Source organism: Eublepharis macularius, chromosome 12 (genome assembly GCF_028583425.1).
Source record: "Eublepharis macularius isolate TG4126 chromosome 12, MPM_Emac_v1.0, whole genome shotgun sequence".
Classification (NCBI taxonomy): Eukaryota; Metazoa; Chordata; class Lepidosauria; order Squamata; family Eublepharidae; genus Eublepharis; species Eublepharis macularius.
Window position 1 is genome coordinate 78,703,701 of NC_072801.1, and position 27,468 is coordinate 78,731,168.

A 27,468-nucleotide genomic window follows, 5' to 3' on the forward strand; every position below is an offset into this window, starting at 1 on the left:
CTAAAGATCACACTTATTCAGTACAGAAATGGAAGTATGGAATGTGTGCATACACACATACACACATGTACACACAATGTGTTGGTTGTGGTTACTGTGCAAAAAGGTTATGGATGGGTTTTGCTCTAGGCAGCAGGCAAACCCTTTCCAGGCAGTGGCTGGTGGGCCATTCACCAGAGATGGGTGGGGAGGAAAATCTACTGAGGCCCACTGCTGTCTGCTTTCATTGCACGGGGAAATGATTGCCTGGGAAGTTTAAACCCATTCCTAACCGGCTGCTTGTGTTGTTCTTAACTGTATTGTAAATTGTGTTTTAGGGGACTGTTTGGAATCTGCCTGCTTCTTCATTGGCTCCGCTCAAGCCAAGGATCCAAAGGGGTTGGAACTGCACAGCGTTACGGACGGGCCCAAGAGAGAAGGGTTGCATTCAGAAGCTCAGAGGCAGCCGCCAGGGAGGCATGAGATGGCTGCCCTACAAAGGTCAGTTCTGAGAAAGCCGGGACTTCCAAAGAAGCCAAGCTGGCTACGGATGAAGGAGACAGAGACCCAGTCACAGGAGTTTCTGAGGTTTTCAGCTGAGGGTTACTTTGGAGTCTCCATGTTGGACACCATCTCTTCCTGTTTCCAGCACTGCTGGCCCTGGAAATAGGAAGAGGGGGCAACCAACTCCATCCCAGTGTGGCTCTGCTTCTTTTAAGGGCTTTTGGGCTGGAACCATTTTTCAAGAACAACGGCCTGCTCGCCGGTGCTGTAGTCCAATGGGCTGGTGCTCCCTGCTCACTGTGAAGCAGCTGGAGGGCCAGCCGAAAAACTCCTGCAGGCCAGATGTGCCGTAAGTTCCCAAACTCTGCTTGGATGCTTTCTTCCCACCCCAGGGAACAAAGCCAGGGGGCCTCCGTCCCATGAGTCAGTTTGGTAAACTCTGAGCAGTGAGGGCAAGAACTGACTCTAAAACCCGAACCCCAGGAGGCCTTGACGGTACTTGCCAGAAATAGGGACCTTGCCCCCACAAATTGCACCGCAAGCACAGAACTGACAGGCAAAGAAGGATGAGGGCAAAATCCATCTGACTACAAAATATCTAAAAGATAACAGAGAGAAGAATGCTCTCCGGAATGCTAAAGTTCATGTCTGCTGGGTTGAACTGTCTCATGGGGAGGGAAGGGAGAGACACAAAACTCTGCTTTGGGGGGAAATTGAAAAGAGTCCAGTAGCCTAACCAACTTTATTGTAGCATAAGTTTTCAAGAACCACAGCTCTCTTCATCAGATGCATCTAGCGAAGAGAGCTGTAGCTCTCGAAAGCTTATGCTACAATAAAGTTGGTTAGTCTTAATGGTGCTACTGGACTCTTTACTATTGTAATTTGTGTTCATCTATTGAAATGTTAATTTATAAGAGGATGGTGCATTGGGCATCAAATATATTTCTCTCTGGAGTGAATAAGTGTTTCCTTCATACTCTGAGATCTAAACTATTCAAACTCTGGCAAGTTCCAGGGTGAAGAAATGTTTTTGAGCATTGGCATATATTAACCTTGCATCTATAGTCCCTCCCCTCCCCTCCTTAGCCAAGGTAATTCCCACCCACCCCCCTTTATAAATACATTTACTGAGATGGCTGACATCTGAAGTACCTGAGCACACAGATCCGTATCGATTCTTCCAGCAAATTATTGGTTGCTGGGTCACCACCTGTCCATTTAAGATAGTGGGGGGGGGGACGGACTGATGCATTTTAGAGTGGAAATAAATGGACCATTTCAAATCTGTAATCCGAATTCAGAGGCTGGCGTAAGAAAGAAGGTTGGTTATTCCCATTGGCAGTCTTACCCCATCCTCCCTGCATTCCGTTCTGCCGTTAACTGAGGGTCAAACTAGACGAATGGTGGAAGAGTCATACACCACCATCACGACCCCAAAGCAGAGAGCAGAGAGGGGGATGCAGATAAAGGCTGCATGACTGAGGAGGGAGGGGTGAACCCTTCCCCTGAACTGGTTTCCCAATGCAAATCCCACCCACCCCTCCCACTCTGTTGCTATTTGCTCCACAGGGGAAAAACAAAGACTCATCAACAATCTTGTTATTGGGGCACTACCGGTAACTTATCACTGATTTGTTCCTGGAATAACCACTCCCAATCACAGTTTTGTGGCTTCTGTCAAATTCCCCCACAGTAGCTCAGGGCTTCATGCAGTTTAGGCTGAATACATACAGCACAACAAACTGAAGTTTATTTGTGACAGGCACAGCCCTGGTTTTATGTTAGGGCTCATGCCCTCCTCCGCCCCTCCCGCCCTCTGCCAACCAGCACGGCAAGACCGAAGAGTCACCTTTCCTCATTTATTAAAACTTTACAGGTTGCCTAATGAGCCCGAGGCAATTTGCAAGAGTTTCCTTCCATCTCCAGTTTTACTGTGCCATGCAAGAAGGGAAGGGAGGAGGGATTAGGACGGGGCAGGAACTAAACCAGGTTGAGCCTTAGAGTCTTGCTACACAAGACATCTTACACGAGGATGTTCACGTGTAGGGAGACACAATGTTAGCTGGGAAGTGTAGTTTAAAAAGATCTGATGGAGATGGCTCCTCAGAGGGTTTGTTAATTTCATCTTCACCTCTCCCAAGGGGAGGTGAAATTGACAGCTCCTTTGGGAAGGAGAAAATGAAATTAACAAACCCTCTGAGAAGCAATCTCTGCCGGCTCTGTCTTTTAAAACTACTCTTCCCATTAACATAGTGTCTCCCTACACTTGACTCGTGTAGAGAGACTCTGAACCAGGATTTTAAAAAGCCCACCACCACCTAATAGTTCTGAAATCCCTCTCTCTTGAGCTTCAGGACTTTCTGCCATGAACGTTGTGTGAGTTGGCTGTGCACCTCTGTAAATGTAACTTCCATTCATTTTAACTAGGCTTTCACACGGCAACTTCCCTGCAGGTTTTATGAGTAACTGAGAGCTACCTGAGTGTCTTCAGTCCCAAGACGGGGATGGGGGCGGGGAACAGGGGAGATAAGAGATGGAGGAGCTGGGAAGGAGCTGCATGAGCCAGGGGCTAGGGTTGTCAACTGCAGGACGGGAAATTCTTGGAGATTTGAGGGTGGAGCCTGGGAAGGACAGGGTTTGGGGAGAGGAGGGACCTCAGTAGGGTATAATGCAGAGTCTACTGTCCACATCAGCCATTTTCTCGAGGGAAACTGATTTCTGCAGACAGGAGCTCAACTATGGCCATCTCCACACCTGGAAGACAGCATCTTCTCATGTGAAATTGTGCCCGGAAGACGCCGTTATCCGGGAGTTTTGTGTGAGAAGGCGCTGTCTTCCGGGTCGTTCATGCAATGTTCCGCAGGCAGGTAAGATGTGTGGGAATGGCCATATTCCAGGAGATCTCCAGGTCCTACCTGGAGGTTGGCTACCCTACTGGAGCATGATGGATGGGGGAAGAGAACAAATAGCCAATTAAGTGGCTGGAGTGTCAGATTTGGATCCGGGAGACCCTTTTTCTGCCACAAAGTTTCCTGGGCGATTTTGCGTCAGGCATTCTGACCTACCTCACGGGATTGTTGTGAGGGTTCCACAAAGGAGGGAAGGACCATACCTGCTGCCTGAAGCTCCTGAGAGTAAAGCGGGGGGGGGGGATCGGAATCAAATTAATACATAATTTCTACAGGCTGTCATCCACCCAAGCAGAATGTAGGTTAGCCCTTAGTTCTCATCTCAAGATTTTGTAAAAATTGCGGTTAGTAATTGGTTAAAAATAGTTGCCGTGTGCCTGATAAATCAGCCAGTAGCTTTTTAAAAATAATGTCCACTATTTCTAAAAACAAGTACTTTGGACATTGTTGAGGGCAAGCACCTTTTTCAAAGAGGCGCTCCTCTTTCTCATTTGAGAAGGAAGTCCTATTTCAAAATGCCACAGGTATGCATCGCTGGAACACAAAGGCAGGGTGGTTCTTCCGTCTTTAAAATGATTTTTCTCACATGCAAATTTATGCAGATTTAATCAAGCGATTAATCAAGAGCTATGATTTCTTTGATCACATGACAGGCCCTCATCGAGCCCCATGAAAGAAGAAGTCTAGAAATCCTGAAATTTCAGGTCAAACTCCCAGACTCGGCAACTCTAGAAGGAAAGGCGCCCCTTGTGACCTAAAATGTCTCGAGGCAGATCTGGGCCAATTTAGCTCCACCATCTCATCTTGTTTGGCTTTAGCCCAGGGATGCCAACTCTGAAAGCTAGAAATCTTGGGCAGCAAGGGAAAAAAAGGGGGGGATTTTTATTTTGGCCGCATATTGTATACATGCCTTGCGGAGGGGTGCGGGGAGCAGCACATGCAGGCTGGCAACGGCTGCATTCATCTCTCCCTCTGAAATGTAAACTCTCGCATAACATTTTTCACACCAAACTGTTCCAAATTGTTCATGACCTAATTAAGAAGAGCATTTCCAGCTTTCTCTGTCTGCTTGTCAGCAAAAATTACCTCAGGACGGCTGGCTGTAGCCTACCTTGAGAAGGCCAGCCTCCCTGATCTCAAAGAGGCACGTTGCATCCCCTTTCCCTTGGTGCACTATATTTGGTGGCCCAGTGAGCAAAAAAAATTTCCAAAAGTTTGTCTTTATAACTGAAAAAACATACTCATGACAAATCAACAAAGGGCTGCCATTTTGTTGTGCCCTTATCTGCTGCCTGACCCTGCTAATAATGCCGGCTCTAAGCAAGAAGACTTTACACCCAGAGTTGATGGCATTTTTGCAACAATTTTGCAGTAATAGGCCACTAAATTAACAGCAATATTCACAGCTAGTCCCAACTCTATATTTTAAGAAAATTGGGCATTGTGGATGCAGAACAGATGATGTTTCATAAATGATACCATACCATTATGGCGAGCCTGCTGATGCGGGGAGGGCAGAATATAAATCGAATAAAATAAATAAATAAATTACTAAACTGAGCAAGATGCATGGCAGAGGACAGCTGTACATGAAACCTTGCAACTCAAAGCCATTTTCATTAACATCTCCTTGGTTTTTAAATTTCCCCTGTATCTATCATTCAGCTGTAAAGGCCATCAGCAAGTATGGAGTCTTTCACTGAAAATCTGTTTCTGAACTCCATATAAGCAACAACCACGTGACACAATCACCCTGTTCACAAGTAACACTGACCACATGTACACTGGGTGTATATGTGAGTTCACCTGTTTCTAAGAAAGAACCAATACAAGCTTACTTATAAATGACACCAGAGACTAGTACATGGATAAACATGGTCATATAGATCGAGAGGAGTTAACCACGTTAGTCTGTAGTTGCAAAATAGTAAAAAGTCCAGTAGCACCGTTAAGACTAACCAACATTATTGTAGCATAAGCTTTCGAGAACCACAGCTCTCTTCGTCAGGTGCATCATCAAGGTCATCTGGACTCTTCACTATTTTGGATAAACATGGGGTTTAAATAACATTCTGGGGGCACATGTGTTGAACTTAGGGTTGCCACTCTCCAGGTGAGGCCTGGAGCGCTCCCAGAATTACAACTTATTTCCCAACAGAGATCAGTTCCCTTGGAGAAAATGGCTGCTCCAGAGGAAGGACTCAATGGCATTATGCTCTGTTGAAGTTCCTCCCTTTCCCCCCAGTCTCCATCCCCAAATCTCAAGGAATGATCCAACCTGAAGTTGGCAGCTCTAGCTGAACATAACATGAGAATTACTCAATGCCTATACAAAGAAAAACCAAGTGCGTATTGTTCATGGACTGCACGTGTGTTCACTGTAGGTTGTGACCAGGGATACGGTGTATGGCTAAAAGATGTTCTCTACCTCAAACACCTACACGTTTTCCACCCTACTTTATAAAAACGTGGCCTGCCAGCTGTACGTTTCACTGCTGTATCCCCGGATCTGTTGCTGAAACTTGCACCAGCCCATATAGATTAGCGTGGCAAATTACTCGTCACCCGAACAGTTGCCTGTTGATTTAACAAGAGGGGCCTGATTTTTAAGTGGTTCAGGAGAATCGATCGGCAGTCGGGTCTCTGCTCTCGTGCAAGACGCATGGTGCACAGGTGACAAGATGGGCACTTCACCAGCCCCCTTCCCGCTTCAGTTTCCAAGGGGCTCTTGAATCACACAAAGGTTGGGAGGAGGGAGAGCAGAGAGACAGAACGAGAGAGAACCGATGAAAAGCTGGGGGGGTTAATGGTACAAATAAGGGCCCCATTTTTCTCATTCTTCCTACACAATAGGGGATGATTGACCGATTGGACACAATGCTGGGATGATTTGGCCCCCCAAAATCAAAGTGGGGGGAGGAGACTGGTAATTTAGCTTGCTTGGCGAACCCCCAGCAGAGCGGGCAGTGGAAACCTTGTTTTTCGAGAGCTTAATTTGAGCCCTGCTATTTGCGAGGGTTCATGAAAATAGATACAATTTGGTGCCCTTTCCCTTCCCTTCCCTTCCTCTGAGGCAAGAAAAACGGCTTCGGCCAGGCCCCGGGAATCAAGAAGAGTGGAGATGCACCCAGTTAAATTTCGCTTTGGCTGGATCAGGCGGATGAGTTTTGTTAATCCTTTTTCCAACAAATGTTAAGATAAATATATTCCAGCTTTTAAGCGAAGCTCTAGCTGCTGGTTCTGATTGATACGATTGTATCGTGTTCGTTTTGTAATTTTATGTAAATTGTGTTTTTTGGAGGAGCGATGCATATTTTTGGTGGTTGCTCGTAGAAATCTCACAAATAAAAACAGTGATGCTTAGGGCATTACTGATTGCCTAATTTGACTCGGGAGAAAATTTTCCTTCCTTAACCCCAAAGGCCTGCATCGTCCTACACTCGTGTTTACTTCGCTGTCCAGCCAGATGCTTCTAGAAGCTCACAAGCTAGCCCTGATGGAGGCAGCCAGGATAGTTTAATCCTTCTAAAAAGCAGTCTGAAGTAGAGATCACCAAATGTCAGGGAAATGAATTCCATAAGCTAAGTTTGGGAGTACCTGCTTTACTCTCTATTTAGGACATTGGGTGCCTAAGGGCCAAGCCGGAGGAGATGGCATGGCGGGATCTCCCAGTTCGTTTTCAGAGCTTCCAAGAAGCTGAAGGGACAATCCAAACAGTGTCAGGGAAGTGGTTTGAGCTGAGATTTTTAACAGGGCAAACAGAAGATGGGGGAGCAGGAACTTGAGAATGGGAAACTGTACAGGCTTACATCCAGAGGAGTTAGGCGTGTTAGTCTGTAGTTGCAAAACAGTAAAGAGTCCAGTAGCACCTTTAAGACTGACTTTATTGTGGCATAAGCTTTCGAGAACCACCGCTTTCTTCGTCAGATGCATCGTCAGATGCATCTGACGAAGAGAGCTGTGGTTCTCGAAAGCTTATGCTACAATAAAGTTGGTTTTCCAGCTTCAAGAAAGTCATGGGAGATCTGGGCCTGGGTCTCCCACCTTCTTGTCTAGTAGAACCCTGTGATTAAAAAAAACAAAACCCACCCCTCCCACTAAAGATGAGATGCAATCGAGCAAACAAGTTCTCCCGCTGCACAAGCCCCACTGAACCGATCAGAAGAGCATAACTGTGCCCACAGCACCGGTTCATGTTAATTAACAGGAGGGGACGGGAACCCTTTGGAAGTTCTCCAGGCACCCAAATGCCTTGAGCTGGCCTTATAATGGAGGTGGCGGGGGAGAAGCAGGGTTCTTCCTTTGGCTTGGCAGCACGTGAAAGCGAAGGTCACACCAGCACCATCTTTGCGGAGTTTGATTAGGGGCGTTAAATTATTTGCTACCTTAATTTTATCAGGAATTTCAACGTTGTAAGCAGAGAATTCTTTAGAGACGCCACTGCAAAGACAGCTGAGCCCTTCCTGGCTCCAGGGTACCAAACTGTCGATTTTAATAAAAGGGAAAGCTTAGATTTACTGGGCACCTCAGCAGATATTTCCGTATTAACGTGGAGTAGAAAAGGACATATAATCACTCACATTAAAAAACAACAACAAGAAAAAAGAAAAATCTCTCCTTATCCACACACACAAACACATGCATAAAAACCCTTTGTAGAACATGATGATTTATGGCCATTGCAATTTCCACAGGGTCTGGAGTTAGAAGTCGTGATGGAGACGAAAATATGATCTCCATAAGCCACAACTGCATTGTGGAACACAACTACAGCATCCAGAGAGCTTTTCACAAGAGTCCCTGAGAGAGTCTTGTAGCTTCTCTGTAGTTAGTTAAGCACAAGAGGTGAGTGAACGTAATGCGGTTTTAAATGGGCAGGAAACCAGATTTTAAAATCAGCTCAGAGCTGCACAGGAAGGGGGATTTACGGTCACATGTCAATTTTCATGTGCTTTCTGTGGCACCTGTGAGCAGATGCGCACCACCTGAAGCGCATTATCAGCCCTCCAACCACCATTACCACCATAGATCTTGACGTGTTAGGCACTTTAAAAAGCTCTTCTTTAGGGGAAAGTTCAGTTTTTAAAAAATGAAATAGTTTATTCAGAAATGCAACTGTTGGATGAGCTTCTTTGTGCTAGCTCCACTTCTCCGACCTGCACTGAGTGGCTGCTACCCACTTACTGAGCCAGGTACCATAGAGCTGAACACAGCAGGGAGGGAAATTCACTTGTGAACAGCAGGCGCAAGGCAAATATGCAGGAGCAGTGAAGACCCTGAAGATTCGTGGATGAAGATAGTAGCTGCTTGCAAGCCCTTATGGAAAAGTTACCTACGCTGAAAATCCTGGTGATTTGCAAGAAGAGAATCCTGCTTTTCCAAAGTTTCCAGCCCTTCTGCAAGTGGCTTGCACCTGCCAGCAAACCCCTGATATACAGTCAGGCTTCCTTGTGAAGAAATTGGAAAGAATCAAAGGGAGCAGAACAAAGCTTAGATGTCTAGAGGTGACACATCTGACATTTTTATATCACCCTTCCTCTAAGGCAACTCAGGGCAGCACACATGTTCTCCTCGCCTCCATTTGATCCTCTTAACAACCTTGCGAGGTAGGCTAGGCTTAAGAAGCATGACTAGACCACGGTCATCCAGTGTGCTTCAGAGCCAAGTGGAGATTTGAACCCGTGCCTCAGTCCTAATTTGACCCTTTAACCACCCTGGTGTATATGAGGAACAGGGGATAATTTAGTACATTTGCCAATGGAAAGGCTGAAAAGATCCTGGGAATTAGTCCTCTAGGACTCATGGAGTCCGCTTGGCTCTGGCTATAAGACAACCTTTTAAGCTTCAAGGGCAATAGAGGCCGGAAACAGTTGCCCGGTGGCAACATGGTGGACTCGTCCCCTCTAGGGAGGGTGGGAGGGAAAGCAGAAGTGGCCTTGCAGGGAAGCAAACGGAGGCAGCGAGCGCTGGCAAAGGGGATTTGGGATGTCATCAAGAGCTGCAGAACGGGCGGGCAGGCAGAGAGCTCTAGTCCAACACCATGATCTTGCTCATCCCCTGTCGTTTTCAAGGCAACTCCTGCTGGCGATCTTTCTGGGAGAACGTAGGGAAGTTTTCTGCTCCACGTAGCAAACTGTCCTGGGCTCTGTTCGCTATTTGAAAGAGACCCAAAACGGAGGCTAGGGCTCCTGTGATCTCTAGCTGCTCTCCAGGACAACAGCTCTCTATTTCAGGCCTGGTTAACTACCTGTATCCCAATGACGCCTTCTGTTCTGAAAATGAAGGCTGTCGACCAACTCAAGCTTTTTTTTTTTTTAAATCAATTTACTATCTGGCTTTGAATCGATTAGTTAATAGGCTGATTGGAGGCAAATTTCATCCTCTGATTAAAACGTTAGTCGATTAATCATTCTGGTTCACTGAGTAAACCTTGAGGTCCGCTGACAAACGTCCAAGAACGTGCTCAACAGAGCAGCGGTGTGTCTGTCCCCCTGTAAACGTGCATAATTTCTCTCAAGGCTGGGCTCAAAGCGTTTTGGACCACCCACCCAGGAATTCTGACAGGCGATTCCATTCAGTAACATAGGGACGTCAGGACCTCTCCCCAAATGTCGTAACTCTGATTAACAAATGTTGAAATAGGAAAACAAAAAAGGGTTTGTGACGCCTACAACGATGCAACCTTCAGAAAGGCACATCAAGGCCTGTGAGAAAACTTTTGCTACGTAAACAGCAATGTGTCAGGGCCAAAAAAGCATTTGATTCCGTGCTGAAATTTGTAAGATTGATTTTTTTAAAAAACTAGAAGGCAAAACCAGTTTTGCTTGATTGCTCCAGAGAGAAAACACATCACTTTAATTTTAAAATATCTTATTCATCACAGTAGCCCGAGGGATTGAAAGAGAAAGAAAATAACTGAACATGTAGAAGAGTGTAAAAAAATTGAAACACTTTGGGTGTTTTTTGAAGGATGACAACCAGAGTTTAAATTTCTCTAAGAGAAAGGCATTGAGGTTTATGTTATACCCAGTAATCTTGAAAGCCTGGATCTTGCACACGTGAAAACAGGATAAAACTGTTTGGTAGTGAAGAAAAGATACTTTACACATGCCCTGAGACACTATTGACTGTTACATCATATATCCCATGAGTCAGCCATAGGCACTGAGTTCAGATGCATGTTTTGGATAATGCTATATATTAATTCTTTTATGATGTTATTGAATGTGAAGATATGCCCTTTTTTAAAGAATCATTTTAAGAACCTTTTTTAAGAATTGTTTTATCTGAAGTCTGGAAAATGCTGGGTAAAATGCTTTTGACTTTTGGAAAAAGACTACGTTTGTGACTTTTTATAATAACTGCTCGAATATTAAAAGTGTCAGACTGTCATACACAAAGTTTGCTTACACACGATAATGGAAATATATGATTGCTATTGTGGCCCTGTCTACTTGTATACTCATTTAACATATTATTTGATTTTTTTTTAAATCAATACTAGGAAGACAAAACCTGAGACAGCTGTAGATCAGATATGAGTAACAGAGAGGGAAAAAATCCAACAAACCAGAATGTTATTCATTCCAAGAGGGGAGAATAAATTCATTAAATGGACTTTGGCTTACTACCCTGACTCACTCTGAGTCCTCTTCTGCGAGCAAACAGACACACAGATATCCCCTACAAAACAAGGTTATGGGGGTGGGCTCCAGACTAAATTGGCAGTTTCCATTGATTTCCCCTTCACACTGCAGATCCTCTGAATGCCGTTTCTCAGGGTCCCCTATCCGCCCAGAAGCAGTATTTCACAGAGATCAGTGGGAAGGTGGAAAGATTCATTCTGTCACTGGAAAAGGTTGTTTGGATCCAATCCCATGATAGTCACCTACAGCGCAGATGTTACAACGCAGTAATGTTTGTAAAGTGCTTGGAACACTATGAAAGTGCTTCATAAATATTGTTACGCCAGAGCGTACACGGGATCGACTCCCGTGTGCCTGAGGTGTGCAAGTGAACAGGAACATAACAGAGAAACACATGTAAGTGCAATCACGTGCTCTACACATGTATTTTGTCTTGTTTGGCTCCATGTGAGTTTGGCTCCATGTGAGTTTGGGTAGAGGGAAAATTTAGGGAACACCTACAGCAGAAAATTCTGGATTTTTCAAAGTGTTAGGAAAAACCAACCCACAAAGACAGTTTCTCCAAAGGAAGGGAGATAAAATCACTAGAATTTAAAGCTGTCTGAATACGATGCTGCTTCTCTGTAGCCTCCCAAGGAAGATTACAGTCTCGAACAATTATAGGTCTGAGAAAGACAGCAAAGGGCGTCCAGCCTGACCCACCTCAACCACACACACCGGGACTGACTCTCTCGAGCTCAGATCACCTCTATGAGATTCAGTTGCAGAACAGAAGAATCGAAGGCTATGATCAGCGCAAATTACAGTCTACCTCAAGCACGGAGGAGGGAAAACCAAGGACCTCCAGGGCCAGAGGTTCTCATGTGCCAAAAAGTCAAGTGAGTTCTCAACACAGGTGGCTCTTCAATTCTAGAAAACAAGACCTTGCGGCCCCGCCCTCACCTTTTGAAAAAAACTAAACAGACACTACAATTACTCAAAGAACAACTCTGGTGCTTAAGATGTTGGGATTTATGCATATCAGAAAAAGGAACTAGAATGGGGCGGGCAGGGGGATCCAAAGAAAAAAATTCTAGATGCAGGATTATCAGCGCGACAACACCTTAAACAGCATGGCATGCTTGCTAAGGAACGCCACAAGTATCCAAGGAAGATGATACTTTGCAAGGAGCCAAAATGCATATGTGTCTGCTGGTCTGCATTTCTGTTACCTGCTGGCCTCAAACAGGTTAAGATAATGGCTTGTATTAGATCACCTTCAGGTTGGAGGTGGGGAGTGTAAGCTTCCTAGCTATTCAGAGCTCTTGATCTAGTGTAAAAGAGAAAGTCATAATGACAAAGACCTGTAGGCAGCTCTCCAGTCTGGTTCTTCCTACATTCACAGTGAACTCCTAAGCAGAGTTACTCCAGTCTAAGACCACTGGGCTTAGACTGGAGTAACTCTGCTTAGGACTTCACTGCCAGGGTCGGGTGCAGTAGATGTTACCTCAGGTTCTCAGCACAGGGCAACTTTATGAACTTGACTACAACTGGCTCACAAGAGTCCTGAGATGCATGTTGCATATATTCCTGGTAGGGAAACTGAGGCAGTGAGAGAGAGCGCGCGCGCACAGCTTGCCCAAGGCCCCACACAGGTTTATGGCATGGCTTGAAGAGAGGCCTCCCATCATTTGTCCGTGGGATCTCACCCGGCTCCATACTGACTGAACGGCACTCCAGGACTAACAGGACAAATATCCAGAAATAATTCCGTGCATTTCAAAAACTGAAACCCTCCCAATGCCCCCGCACCCTTTTCCAACTAGAACAAGTTGCCCATGAAAGGTTATATCATCCGCCAGGTTTGACAAACGTAATGGGCTTTCTTGTCCGGGACTCCAGGCAGTGTCTGTGGTTTTAAGCCGCTTCACTACGCAGTCCTTCTCTACAAGGAACCCTGAGAAAGAAGCTAGAGCCCTCTAACAGCATATTCGCAGCTAGCACCCAAATGACCGTTCTGAGGGGGGCCTTGCGGGAAAGATTTGCTCCAAGTCTCCCACTGGAGCCAACAGAAGATACTCCAGAGAACGGGGTACCAATTGCTGTGCAAAAGACCCGGGAACTCCTGTCATTACAAATGGATGAAGTATCCGCACCCATCAGGAAGAAAGAATAATTTCCAAGTGTGTTTGCATGTGAAGATGAGCCCAGAGTGCACATTGCAGGAGATCTGGCTAATAGCAGATACAGAGGGCTGGCGGCAATCAGGGAAGCAGTATGGGTGGGAAAGAGTTAACCTGCCCCCTCCCTCCCCCCACATCTCTAACCTGATCCAATTTAGGGCACCTGCAGCTGCTTTGCGGGCATGATGGAATTTCCAGGCATGAATCTTCCACATAGAACAGGTAGATTGGGCTTAAGGTAAGACAGGAAGAGGCCCCTTCACCCAACCCAAATGGTGCTGGGAGGATGAAATCATACCATGCTCTGGCCAGTCTTTACAGCCCAGAGCTTAGGGATCCTGTGGAATGCCGCAGGAGTTCTAACACAAGACTGAATAGACTTTCACCACTCAGTGCCAAAAAGACAGGCTGAATTCTGTGTCTGGAGCTCCCAGGGATTTTAAACTCAGTTCTCTGGATCGCAGGCCTGCACTTGGAAGCGTAGAATCATAGGGTCGGAAAGAACCTCTAGAGTCATCTAGTCCAACCCCCTTCCCGTGTAGAGGAGTTAGCCGTTAGTCTGTAGTTGCAAAATAGTAAAAGAGTCCAATAGCACCCAACTTTATTGTAGCATAAGCTTTCGAGAATCACAGCTGTCTCTGATGATGCATCTGAAAAAGAGAGCTGTGGTTCTCGAAAGCTTATACTACAGTAATGTTGGTTAGTCTTAAAGGTGCTATTGGACTCTTTTACTATTTCCCGATGCAGGAAATTCCCAACTGCCTCCCCACCCCACCCTCACTGACCCCTGCTCCATGCCCAGAAGATGGCAAAAAAAAACCCCTCCAGGATTTAATTTAATCTGTTTGGATATTAATTTTTTTAAAAATCAAAGTCCCAAACAGAACTTCCAGGTTAGGCTAGGTCCTGAGACTGCATATGAGAAGGGGGCTCGCAACTCAACCTACACTTGGCAATTTTCAGAGCAAAGTTCTGTACTCTGAAGAACTGGATTCTGTGGCTGGCATAAATTTGCACCTCCTCATTTATTTTAAATGCTTTGATTATATTTTGGTTAATTGTGTGTGTGTGGAGGGGAGTTAGATGAGATGCTAAACGGGCGATGCCGACAGTTCCTTCCCAGGGCTGCCCTCCAGCTTCAAAGAATTCAGTAGCCCAAACGCTTCTCAACTTTTCTGTGGTCATAAGGACTAGATGCTTGCTTTTAAAACATACCTACAAAACACAAAAACGACTAGTTCTCAGGATGTGAGTTTTGTCTGAAACAATCTGGTCATATTTTGGGAGTGATTTAGATGTGGTCTGGTTGTCAGATGTGCTTCTGGGAAAGCTATCAAACCACGACCTCAACCCCAACACAACTCTGGGTCTGAAGAAACCACATTCTGGCAAACTAGTCTGGACTTGGGATTTGGCCTCCATATCCATTTCTGGAATATCTAAAATAGTAAAGAGTCCAGTAGCTACTGGACTCTTTACTATTTTGCGGCTACAGACTCACACAGCTAACTCCTTTGGACCTATGGAATACCTAAAGGGGGTGCGTATTTTTCCTGCTCGTTCATGCTTCAGGGTGAAGTGTAGATTTCAGCTTCTTGTTAATTGCAGAGTACAAAATAAAGGGAGTTTTTCCAAACTGAATTAAAATCTTGTGTGCGGGCAGGTGTGTGCTGGGGGGCGGCCAGCATTTGAAGATCTCTCAGTGGTGACGGAATACACAGGAAACGGCAAATACACACCATATGACAATTTGTCATAACTAGTGATCACATGCGCTTCTCTTTTGCTGTGTGTACATGCTGCCTTCCCGGAGGGCATATGTCACGTGTACACAGAGAAACATGTACAGGGCTTTTTTTCAGATGGAATGCGGTGGGACAGAGTTCCGGCACCTCTTGAAAATGGTCACATGGCTGGTGGCCCCGCCCCCTGATCTCCAGACAGAGGGGAGTTGAGATTGCCCTCCACACCATGCAGCACGGAGGGCAATCTAAACTCACCTCTGTCTGGAGATCAGGGGGCGGGGCCACTAGCCACGTCACCATTTTTTGCCGAGGGCAATTTGAACTGTTAAAAACTCCCCCCTTCTTCCAGCTGACCCAAAGTGACATCATTGTGCAGTCCTGGGAGCGTGCGCACACTTTGCACATGCGCATGCGGTACCAGGGGCACCACCTCCCGCCAGGAGTTGCCCCCTGTGCTGGCATCCCACTGAGTTCCACCACCTCTTTTCCCAGAAAAAAAAGCCTTGAGCACGTATGTGAAAAAGGGGTCACATGTGCCCATGGATATAGGGGTTTCTGCATTTTTGCAAGTCTACAAGATCGGTCACAGACAGAGAGGGTTTGTGCTTGGAGAGAATAGGCTGACATCCTTGTCCTGGCCTTGGGTTCTCTCGGGATAACGTTTCTAGCCAGATTGCTGTGACGATAAAAATGTAAAGCTCCCTTTTGGCTGAAAAGCACAGGAAAGGATCGGCAATAGATCAGGAAAACTGCACTTTGAAACATTTCGCACAGAGTTCACCCATCATCACGCACGCCCGTGATTTCTGCTACGTCGCCATTGAAGGGGAAATATTTTTTCTCCTCCCATCTCAGCCATTCTGGACCTCAAGATGAAAGAGGAGCAGGCTTTAATGTGGGAAGGCACTTCAGCTTCTAGAGGAGGCAGCCAGTGAAGCACCTGCCTTTGAACCAACAGAGCAACTAATGAACCGACTGCCTTTACACAAAGGCGAGGGTTACAAAAACCTCAAGATGGGGGCCTTGCTGCGAGATGGAAGGGAATGCCCGCAAATTTACAATTTAAGTTTAACCCACAGATTAATAAAGAATAGCTTCTGGATTGCATCCGGGCTCACAGGAAGAGCATCCCATAGTTTGGATTCAGAAGGAAGGCTGCCTTTAAAAGATCTTCATTCCTTGCTAAGTTAGACACAGTCCCACAGTTAAAATTTGCCCTCTCAGATGAATCACCTAAATATTTTCAATTCCAGAAGGGCTCCAGCCCACAAAAGATTCCGCCACAATAAACCTGTTAGCCTTTATGGTCCCACAAGAGTCCTTCGAAGTTATTTTTAGCTCTCAAATGTACTAATTCAAGGTTGCAACCCTATTTCTTTGTGGAGGAAAGACCCCCCCCCAACCCAAACCTGCATGCTCCCCCCAACATGGGCCCTCCAGTTGACATCAAACGGCGAAGCGAGAGCTGGCAGCTTCACTCCCCAACCACCAGATGCCACAAAAGATGAACACAACCCATGTCAAATTCCGCAAGTTGCGTCTCTCTCCAAACTTGTCTTCAGGGAGGCCGGGGTGAGTTAATGCCAAAGAGAAAGAGAAGTGAAGGGAGCCTACAACAGCAAGATAAATTGACATTCCCTCTCTCGTTCAAACCATCCGTCCTCTGCTGAGTTGGGCAGAACATTGAGAAGCGTTGCTCTGTGTGTGTTCTCTCTGGAAATAACTTTTCCAGGAAAGAGCCTCCTCCGGTTGCTTGGTTTTAAACAATCCAAGGTGATTCTGCAGAAGCAAAGCTCCTAGACTATGCAACAATGGAGTGGGGGGGGGAGCAGCTACCCGACCTTTTTTGCCGACCCACCAGTAAGGTTTCTGCACCCTTCATCTGACCCATCCCCTCCTCCAAACTGACAAACCAAAATCTGGTCCTCTTCCCCCACTCATTCCAACTTTGCACACAAGATGAGATTTCAACATAACACACACACACCCCACAAAAAGCAACCGCTGGAAAGCGATGAGGTGGCAGATTCAAGAAAGGTTTGTGCAAAATAATCTTTGAGGGGCACAGTCCGGCAGGAAGCTCTCTGGTACTTACACACACACCCCACACACACACACACACACTGAAATGTATGAGGAACACACATTCACATCTCCCCACTCACATTTCAGGGGTGTGCGCGCCACAGAACTTCCTGATGGACTGCACCCCACGGCCGCCACCCCCCCCATTACTGTCTCCCACACCATGCAAAGAGAGCAAAGGATGGGGGCTCGGCCAGAAGGCACAATCTCCTCAGGGTCTCACTTTGAAACCAAATTAATCCGAAAAATTATTAATTGGGAACGCCTGTCGCTCTGTTTCTATTATATTCTACATAGTCAAGGTGTGGGGGAGGAAGTGTTTGGAAATATTATCTTTCCCCTCCCTGCAGTTTGAGGAGATTGTTAAGGTGAAGGGAGGGAGCGAGGGAGGGAAGGTAAGAAAAGAGGAAAAAACACTCTCTCTTTCACATACACCATGATTTAGGCAAATAGACCTATTAAGCTCTAATATATATTTCTGTTGCTAGGAAGCGTTCTCTCACATGGCGACAGAGCAGAAATTGTGGCACTTATGAATCACAGTTTTTATGTGCTACATTTTCTGACAAACAACTACCACCGTGCCCCCCTCCACCAAAGCTACCAACCTTTCCCCAGAGCTACCTAAAAAAATTGTAATCCTGGATCCCAGCTCCCAAATACATCATCCCAGTCCAGCCTCCTCTCCCCCCACACTGCCCCGCCTTTCAAGAAATGTGTATGGCGGACTTAGATTTCAGAAGTTATTGGGGGTTTAGCCACAATTGTTAACAGATGGAGTCATTTCTGGGTTGGAGCAGAGCTGTGCGTGGTGTGTGTGTGTGTGTGTGTATGAGAGAGAGAGAGAGAGAGAGAGAGAGAGAGAGAGAGAGAGAGAGAGAGAGAGAGAGAGAGAGAGAGAGACTGTGTAAGGAAGAGGATTGGACGTGGTCATCCCGTCTCTAGACTACCTCCAGCACCACCAGGGGAAATGGGCCGGCATGAAAGCTCCAGTTAAAGGAAAGGCCGAAAAACCATTCTTAGTTTGACCTACTAAAGCTCTGATCTGGAAAAATGGCTGTGTGTGTGTGTGCACGCACAATTTAAGAAAAGAACATCGAAGAAGTTACTTCCACGGCTCCCTTCCATTAAAAAAGCAGCTTGCATAGGAGAACTTCCCACTGGGGTATACTCTAAAAGGTCTGCACGTTAAAAAAAACCATAATCCACATATACAAAAGTGGAAGGGGGGAGGGCAGAAATGATTCAGGTTTCTGGTTGCTTACAGGCTTCTCCACTCCAAACTCAATTGCATCGCGGACTGGATATCCCATCTTGTTGATTACAGCGACTGTGTAATCCGCCTTGAGTCCCAGTGAAGAAGGCAGACTATAAATGAGGCAAATAAGTAAGAGCGAAGGAAACACCCAAAGATATAAAGTCACGGGAGCCATGGAGAATTTCAGAGTGCAATCTGCACAGACCCACCAGAGACAAGAAGAGGAAATTACAGCCCTGACACGCAATATATATTTTAGCAAACAATTAACAAGTGGATAGATCTTTTCTAGTAGCTAGTTTGAAAAAGGCCCTGAAAATACACACAGAGAGTGCATAGATGTGTCATGCTTAACGTCCAGACTCATTGGCCGTGGTCTTTATTACCAACACTTGCACACACACACACACTAAACTGAGAGTAAAATCCCATCAGGATAGCTTATTTTCCATATTTGGGAATTCCACTGAATTCCAGAGGGTCACTTTCAACAAAATGTGTAGAGGAGAATGCTCCGCGACCAACTTTTAGGTGTCAGAGTAGCTCTTTTACACACCAGCACGGAGATCAATCTGCCCGCGTTCAAAGGCGTGCCTGCTTTCCCTTGTAGAATCACCTATGGACTCCCTCCCGGGTGTCACGGCTTCTCCAGGGGAATAGGGGCGGGCGGGTGGGGGGACAGGATTCACAATGATCGACACTATTGCCTTCTGTTGTTTTTTTTTTAAACTGCAAACCCAAGAATCAACTTTCCGTCCACTTTCCCCCACCTCTCCGCCCCTTCCAATTTCTCCAAAGCAGATCTCAAAAGTTTGTCCAAAAAAAAAAAAGAGGCAAGGCAAGGCAACGTATGAAATTGTAGCACTTGGCGCTAAGCTCGACTTCTGGCCAGTTCCAGAGTTTCTTTCTGGGCGGCTTCCCTTGAATCCGGCCGCCGCCGCCGCCGCCAAAGCGCAGCGCAGCGCTGCCAGGAGTCGCTCTCCGCGAGATGCCCCCGAGCCGGCCTTGCCCCTCAGCGGACGCGCCGCTCCTGCCGCGCCAGTCCTCTCCCCGCCGCCCGCCGCCCCCACCCCGCAGGCAGGCAGGCAGGCAGGCAGGGCAGGCGGGGGACCGTCCCTCCGTCCGCGCGTCCAGCCGCGCTCCCTGCCGGCCCCGCGCGCCGGTCGGACTCACTTTTTGTTGGAGGTGTTCCAGTAGATGGGCTCCAGGCTGAGGCCCTCGACGAACCAGAGCTCCAGCCAGGAGAAGAGCAGCCCCGCGTAAAATCCCAGCCAGGCGCTGCCCGGGGCCATGGCTGCCGGCCGGGCCGCCGCGACTCCGGCGCGCTCCTTTGTTGTCCTCCCCCGACAGGCGCGCAGGCGGATGCCACGGAGCAGCCACGGAGCAGCCACGGAGCAGCGACTCCCGCGCCGGGGCGGCGGCGGCGGCGGGCGCGAGCGAGCGAGCGAGCGAGCGAGGCCGGCGGTCAGCAAAGTTTCACAGCTCCCGGGCTGGGGAGCAGCCGCTGGCTCGAGCGGCCAAGTTTGCCCGGCGCGCAGAGCCCCGGAGGCGGAGCGGCAGCGGCAGCGGGGCCGGCCGGGGGGCGCCGCGCCGCATCTCCGCGGCTCTCGGGCGGGCGGGCGGGGCGGGGCAGGGCGGGCGAGGGGGGCGGCCCCGGCCCGGGGCGCCTCCCGCCGCGCCCGGGAGAAGTGTCCTCCGCCGCGGCCCGGCTCCCTGGGGCGGGCGGGCGGGCGCGGGGGCGCCTGGGCGGGCTGGGCTGCGGCTGTGGGGCTGGCCCGCCGCCCCGCGACGCCGAGCAACGAAGAACTCCGGCGCGGCAGGCGAAAGAATGGCAACCCGGAGGGGCGACTTTGGAGGCGAGGAAGAGGGAGGAGAGGCGGAGCGGCGAGCGCGAAAGACCGGAGAGGAGAGGCGCCCGCCGCGCGCGGGGAGCGGAGCCAGCAGATGAAAGAAGATACGGACGCCGGAGCGGAGCGCGCAGCCGCCCGGGGGCCCGGCCCGAGGAGCCCCTGCCCAGGCTCCCAGCAGGCGCCGGCGGAGAGAGGGGCCAGCAAGCCGGGGGGGGGGGAGCGAAAGCAAACGTGGCTCTCCCGCCCCCCCCCCCCAGGTGCAATGAGCAGAGGTAGATAAATGGCCGAGATGGTTTCCCGTGGAGTCAGCACAATTATTTATAGAAGGAAGGGAGAGGAGGCAGGCGGCCGGCGAAACTGGTGGGATTTGGGGAGCGGCTGCTTCAGGGGGGCATCCCTAGGGCAGACCCCAGTGGGCAGGAGCCATTGGGAAGTTCACCCGGTCGGGGGGGGGAGTTCTGTGCAAGAAGCAACCTATGGGGCTGCTCAATGGGAAGGGAGCCAGAGAGACCCCCAGTGGCCCCTTCCACTGACTTCCTGCTCACCTCTAGGGGAAGAGTGCTGGCCCACTGAGCCCCCCCCCCGTCATTAATAGGACCAAGTGGGCCACCCATCCCTGTGTCAGAGTCGCAGGAAGTCCCCCCCCCCCAAGGTGACAGCTTGGGGCAGGGGCGAGTCTGGTTTGAGATGCTTTGGAGGTTTCTCTTTCCCTGTTAGCCCTAAAGAGGATGTGGCCCAAAGTCGCTTGCTTTCTTCCTAGCAAAGCTCCAGTTCCTCTTAAGGGCTGCCTGAGAAGCCAAAGTTCAGTAGAACAAGCCCTCGCCATCTCTGCCAAGAGGAAGCTGCACCTTTGGGATTTCTGCCTGTCCACAGCCATTCACAATGCAGGAGTCCTGGTTGATAATGGCAGAAGGTGTCGGCCATAACCTGGTTCAGGAGCAATCCAGCACTGTGCATATTAAAGCTGCTTTAGATTATGGACAGAACACCATCCGGGTCAGATACGCAGTAGTCAGAATTGCATTTCAGTTGTGCTGATGAATGTTGGTAGGTGGAGGAGTGTGCAGGCCTTTGAGGTCTGCAGAACTCTTCAGAGGAAGAGAGCTGTGCTACTCAAAAGCTGGCACACTTTTATATCAATGAGACTTGATTCAATAACAAGAGGAGAAGGCAAGTTTTTGAGGTGTCAGGAGTGCCCTGCTGAGAAAACAGAGCCCCGAGAGACTCAAGGGCTAAACTGTTGTTGCTCTAACATCATGCTCTAAAAAACACGATTCTTTTTTTCTCACAGACATAAGTTAAAAGATCCAGAGGAGTTAGCTGTGTTAGATGTGTCTGACAAAGAGAGCTGTGGTTCTCGAAAGCTTATGCTGCTATAAAGTTGGTTAGTCTTAAAGGCGCTACTGGACTCTTTACTATTATAGAAGATAAAAGTTTCTAAACTCCCCTTAAAAGAAGCCCCAAACCCAGCCAACTGCTTGGGCTGTAAGGTCTGGATTCAGGCAGAGGCACCGCTCTGCTCTGGGCCAAGCAAATTACTTAAAAAGAGAGAGTGTTCCTGATTATCTGCCGCAGAGCGCTTTCTCTCCTGCACGGCAGCCCATGCATCCCCTCATTGATAGTAACGGGGAAATGGGGAGGGGGGCCTCAGTGTAGGGCTTGCAGAGACCCCGAAAGGCTCGCCTGAGACCTCAAGCCTTTGAAGACCCGCACCCCTTTTGCCCGCAGCTCCACATGCTCTGCAAACAGAAAGCAAGCCAGCTTTTTTGCAGGTGCAACGGACACTGCCACGGGATATTACGAATGCTGTTCATATTGGACTAAACAGAGAGAGAGAGAGAGAGAGAGAGAGAGAGAGACGGAGAAATCAAATCAATCTCAGGCCATTAGCTGCATCAACAGCATTAAACTAGGAGAGTTAATGGATATTACTTCATTCACAGAATATCCAGACGTTTTCTACTCGCGGCAAGGAATCCTGAGCGAAAAGGACAATGCCTAAGAATCCAGAGAGGAACACACATGGCCTCTGAGCCAGGGCCGACTGCACTCGTCCCTTACAAAAACAAGCGGGAGAGAAACACATGAGAAATGTCAGCTCAAAGATTTGCACAGAGTCCGAGGGTGGCAGAAACCCCCACTGGGGCAGGCACGCAGGCCCTGGCCGGTAGACATGGGCGTGGCACACGGGAACCTGTGCAGAAGAGGTGGCACTGGAGAATCTCCTGGAGAGGGGAGGTGTGCCAAGAAACCTCCTGCCAGTATTGCCCCCTGCGACCCTCTAGCCAACTGTGCTTATGGGGGGTAGCCCCCCCTAAGAAAAACAGCCGGTGGGGTGGGGGGAGAGGACAGTTGAACAAGATGCAACCCTGGAACTCATTTTGAACACCAGGAAGGGCCACAGTAAGTACTGCTGCTCAGACCACTTGCTTGCAAGACGCTCTCGGTGGCGGCCACGCTCTTTGCAGAGTATCTTTGCAGACACGAGAACTAGAGACATGCTTAGAAAGAAAGACAGGCTCACAGGACACAAAGCATACGCAACCTCAGATTATGTTTCTCTGGCATGATCCTAGAAAGCCTAGTCCAGCCCTTGAATAAAATGCACAAGAGAGCCAGTTTGGTGTAGTGGTTAAGAGCGCAGGACTCTAATCTGGAGAGCCGGGTTTGATTCCCCGCTCCTCCACTTGAAGCCAGCTGGGTGACCTTGGCTCAGTCACAGCTTCTAGGAGCTCTCTCAGCCCCACCCACCTCACAGGGTGTTTGTTGTTATGGGGATAATAATGACATACTTTGTAAACCGCTCTGAGTGGGCATTAAGTTGTCCTGAAGGGCGGCATATAAATCAAATATTATTATTATATTATTATAAGACCAGGTCGGTGGGTTCTGCAGGGATTCTTGATTAGAGCACTAACAGGGCTTCATTTCCCCAAAAGATTGCCTGGATCACCTTTAGTTGTTTTTTCCTGCAAGGTACTACTTGGTGGGGAGCTCATGGGTGACAATGAGATCTCAGCAATCCTGGCCAACACACCAAGTAAAGATCCAGGGGAGTTAGCCGTGTTAGTTTGCAGTCGCAAAATAGTAGAGTTCAGTAGCACCTTTCAGATTAACCAACTGATGCAATAAAGTTGCATCTGACAAAGAGAGCTGTGGTTCTCGAAAGCTTATGCTGCACCAAGCAAAGTGAACTTGCAACCTAAAAGAAGCCAAGTTTCCATGAAGCAGAGGGAGGGAAGAATTACCTTACACCCTACATCTTTCACATCTCGCAAGAGAGGTTGTATGAATGGTGGGACTCAGGGCCGGTGCGCCCATGGAGGCCAGGTAGGCAGTGGCCTTGGGCGCGCGGGCATTGGAGGGGCGCCAGAGGGGGTGTCGGGGGCGGAGGCGTGTGCAGCGAAGCTGGCATGACTGGGCTGCAGCTACTGCTGCAGCCAGCCAGCCAGCTCCGTGCTGCTGCTGCCGCCGCTGCCACACACCCCAACTGGGCGCAGCTTCCAGGCGCTGCCCCAGCAGTGGCTCGCGGCTTGTGCGCCTAGCTGGGGTGCGTGGTGGCGGCGGAACGGAGCTGTCTGGCTGGCTGCAGCAGCAGCTGCAGCCGGCCATGCCAGCTCCGCTGTGTGCTCCTCCACCCCAGCCGGTCGCAGAAGCCGTGGGCTGTTGCTGGGGTGGTGCACGGAGCAGCCTCCACGCGCTGCCCCAGCAGTGGCTCGCAGCTTCTGCGCTTGGTTGGGGCATGTGGCGGCGGCAGCACGGGGCTGGCTGGCTGGCTGCAGCTGCTGCTGCAGCCAGCCATGCCAGCTCCACTGCGCGCTCCTCTGCCCCAGCTGGGCGCAGAAGCCATGAGCTGTTGCTGGGGCGGCGCACAGAGCAGCATCCGCGTGCCGCCCCAGCAGCAGCTTGAAGCTTCTGTGCTCGGGGCTCCGTGAGCTGCCCAGCCCCCCTGCGGCACGTGATGACATCTGCGATGATGTCATCACGCAGTCCGTGGCGTGCGCGCGCGCGCATGCAGAGCGTGCGCACACCGCGTCGGGCGCCAGAACCTCTGGCACCGGCCCTGGTGGGACTGCATCTGCACAGAGTGTACCCTGCAAGCGGTATACCCTGAGACGCCTTGCTTGAGTCTCCTGACATCGTGTTGTGCTACGGTGCCACAATTTGAGAGCCAGGTGTCCCACCGCTAGTGTTAGCTGAAGTGTGGGTGTACGTGGCCCCGCCACAACAAGGATCCAGCCAAGAGACCGTGACGTTAGAAGGCACCGCCTGAAAACTCTCCGGTCCCAAGTACTAGGAAAGACCATTCGAGGTGGGCCAGCGGTCTGAACCGGGAAAGAGCTGCTTCATACAGACAATATGAATGGACCTGATACTACTTATTTGTGTTTAATTTGTTAAAACATTTCTACTTCACCTTTCTGAGAGGTACAATGTCTACGTGCAGCTGACCATTTCAGCTTTCTGGCCCTCACGGTTTTTGAGATGTATTTGAATCATTGTCTCAGCAGCTGGGGACGTTCGGGGGAAAGGAATGGACTTCCAGTTGAGAGCCTCTAACACTGTAGCCCGTCCAAAGCCCTCGCAACAGGAGGCAGCGAACAATTAAATACAACCAATGGAGAAGCTGCAGACCCTCGGGGTATAGAAATGGACAGCCTTTAGAAGGGAGCTGTGAAATGGGAGAGCTCAAATGCGAACCAAAGTTACATCACTGCAAAGGCCAAACCCGAAAGCCATGTCCAGAGCTTGTGCCGAGAGGAACCAACCAAGATTCTTAAAAATCAGCGTGCAAGTCTCTGAGCTATCTGGGCCTCTTCCTCAAGCTAGAAGTTGCAGAGCTCTGGAGGACTGGAATGCTTGCGTTAGGGTTGCCCATTCTGGATTGGGAATTTCCTAGAGATTTGGGGATGGAGCCTGGCGGGAGGGCAAAGACAGGCCTCAGGCCTCAGCAGGGTCTAATGCCAGAGAGTCCACCCTCCAAAGCAGCCATTTTCTCCAGGGAAGTTGATGTCTGTCAAACAGAAATCAGTTGTAATTCTGGAAGATCTCCAAACTCCAGATGGAGGCTGGCGACCCTAACGTGCATGCTGCTTTTGCTGTTCCATTGGATCCAAACAATAGAAATTTCATGGCTTTTCGCAAGTTACTTAGGAGAAACTGTGTGATTTCCTCCCATCCACCTGTGAGCGATGAAGACGGCTCATGTCGGAGAAGCAAACGAGCTCCCTCTAGAGGCGAACATGGGAAAAGAATTACACGGAGCAGGAACAAAAGAGGAATAAAGCGCATTCAAAACAAAGAGCAAAAACACACACGCAAAATATGGGGTGGGGGGATGGCAGGGAAGGAAAATTCTGAGTCCCAGATTGAAAAGACGAGGCCAGTCCTGGTTTTTACTTCTATCATGGCATCGTTCGCCCAGCCTGTTACAGAGGAGGAGATCAGAAGCTGGGCCCCTGCCCCAAAGAGGTCGCAGTTTCCAATCAGGGGAGAAAGAAAGCAGGGGGGGGGGGGAATCTGGCTCCCCTGCCCTTTATAAGTCCATCTGCAGGTTTTGAAGGGGAATTGAAGAGTTGCAGCCAGAGCTTCCTAGGAAGGGAAACCAACTAGCAGGGACTGGGCTTGGGAGGCAGGACCCCATTCAGGTTGGGGGCGGGTCATGGAACAGAAGGAGGGGGGGGAGCTGTGAGCCAGGCCCTGCAGCATCCTGACCTGGGAAGCAGAACACTCCGTCTGCCCCAATCACCTCTTTACTTTCCACCAATGGCACTCACTTGCTCTGCGGCTTACGGAGAGCCACCCTTGCAGTTGCCATCAGCCCAAAGAACTGCGATTACTTCCGCCACAGCACGAGGCCTGCGCCTTAGGAAATCTCGCAGTTTACCCATTCCTCCAGGGTGGCTATGGCCTTGCTCACTTCCCTGGGACATGAGGCAGGTGGGAACAGTGCGCAGTAGAGCCACCGGCGGCATGTCAAAGCACCACGTATGTGGCTCCTGAGCCATTGAGTATCACTGCTCTAGATGATGTATCGGGTCTCAGAAAAGTGTCGTGCTGGGGCAGACCCAGGCGCAGCCTTCCAGTCCTGCTTCCAGGCAGACACCACCAAGACACCTGCAAGCGGGGCACGGACTATGGTTGTTGTGGGTTTTCCGGGCTGTATTGCCGTGGTCTTGGCATTGTAGTTCCTGACGTTTCGCCAGCAGCTGTGACTGGCATCATCAGAGGTGGAGCACCAAAAGACCGAGATCTCTCAGTGTCAGGGGCACGAACTGTCTCCCAGCAAGCGGGGCACAGAGATATACTGCCTCTGAGTATGGAGGGTCTATTTATCCGTCATGGCAAATAGCCACCAATGGACTGATGATCCCCGTGACTTTGTCTCACCTCCTTTGAAACTGTTACGTTGTGTCTTGTGAGGGTGAGTTCCGTAAGCAAATCACCCCTTGCAAAGGGATCTCCATCGTGGTCAGTTTTGCCTCCTCTGAACGGTCAGGGGTTACCAGAGGCCGAGGCAGAACTCCTTCCCATCACCCACTACCACCAGATCCTTTTCACTGAAGATGCTGCCAGGGATTTAGCGCGGGGGGCGGGGGGAGTCTTCCGTAAGTCAAGCAGATGCTCTGCCACTGACTGAGCCACGGCCTCTCCCCTTTTGTACCCTGGAATGTGCAAGTAACATGAATGCACCTCTGGTTACTATGCACTCCCCCCATCCCCAAGGGACCACAGTTACCCCCCCCCCAGCAGATGACAGCCCAGGCCAGCAGGCTTGGGGGTACAACCCCCTTCCTCTTTTTCTTGGAAATCCTCCTAACTGCTGGGTTCAACTTCCCTTTGCAGGAGGACCAAGAATTCCTGCCTCGCTGCGGCGTCTCCGTCTGGAGCCTGCCAGATAATTGTCCTGTACCTGGGCTCACCTTAGGAAGCCGGGCCATTTAGATGCAAATCGCCCATGAATATGCTCAAGTGCCGGGGCACGCTGGGCCTCCTGCTGGCAGCGTAAAACCAGCTGCCCCCACTGAGCCAGACAAGCCCCCTCCTGGTAGAGACAGGCGCTGATGGGCAGAAATCACGCCGCAGCCATTTGCCGGTGGCTTCCAGAAAGATGCATAACAAGACGGAGAAAAGGAAGGGGGGTGGGGAGAGGAGAACAGTCCGGTTACCCCTCCGTGGGCGAAGGTATTCCTGAGGCATTCCTGAGTCCTCCTCCTAATGCTCTGCTCTGAGACTCCATTTCGAACTGCCACGTTTTACAATTAATTCAGATTTACCGGCCTAGAGTCTTGCTGCACCCTAAATAAACATTTGTTGTGTAGCAGACGCT

General features: G+C 49.5%; 1 protein-coding gene across 1 annotated transcript in view; it reads right to left on the minus strand.

Moving 5' to 3' along the window:
- The window catches only part of EFNB3 (ephrin B3), a 49,502-nt gene extending 29,322 nt beyond the window's left edge, over window positions 1-20,180 (minus strand). Inside the window, exon 1 of the mRNA XM_054995186.1 lies at window positions 19,462-20,180. Coding sequence (XP_054851161.1) covers window positions 19,462-19,580 — 119 coding nt within the window. The 5' untranslated portion in view covers window positions 19,581-20,180. The remainder of the gene's footprint in view (window positions 1-19,461) is intronic.
- Between the last annotated feature and the right edge of the window lie 7,288 nt (window positions 20,181-27,468).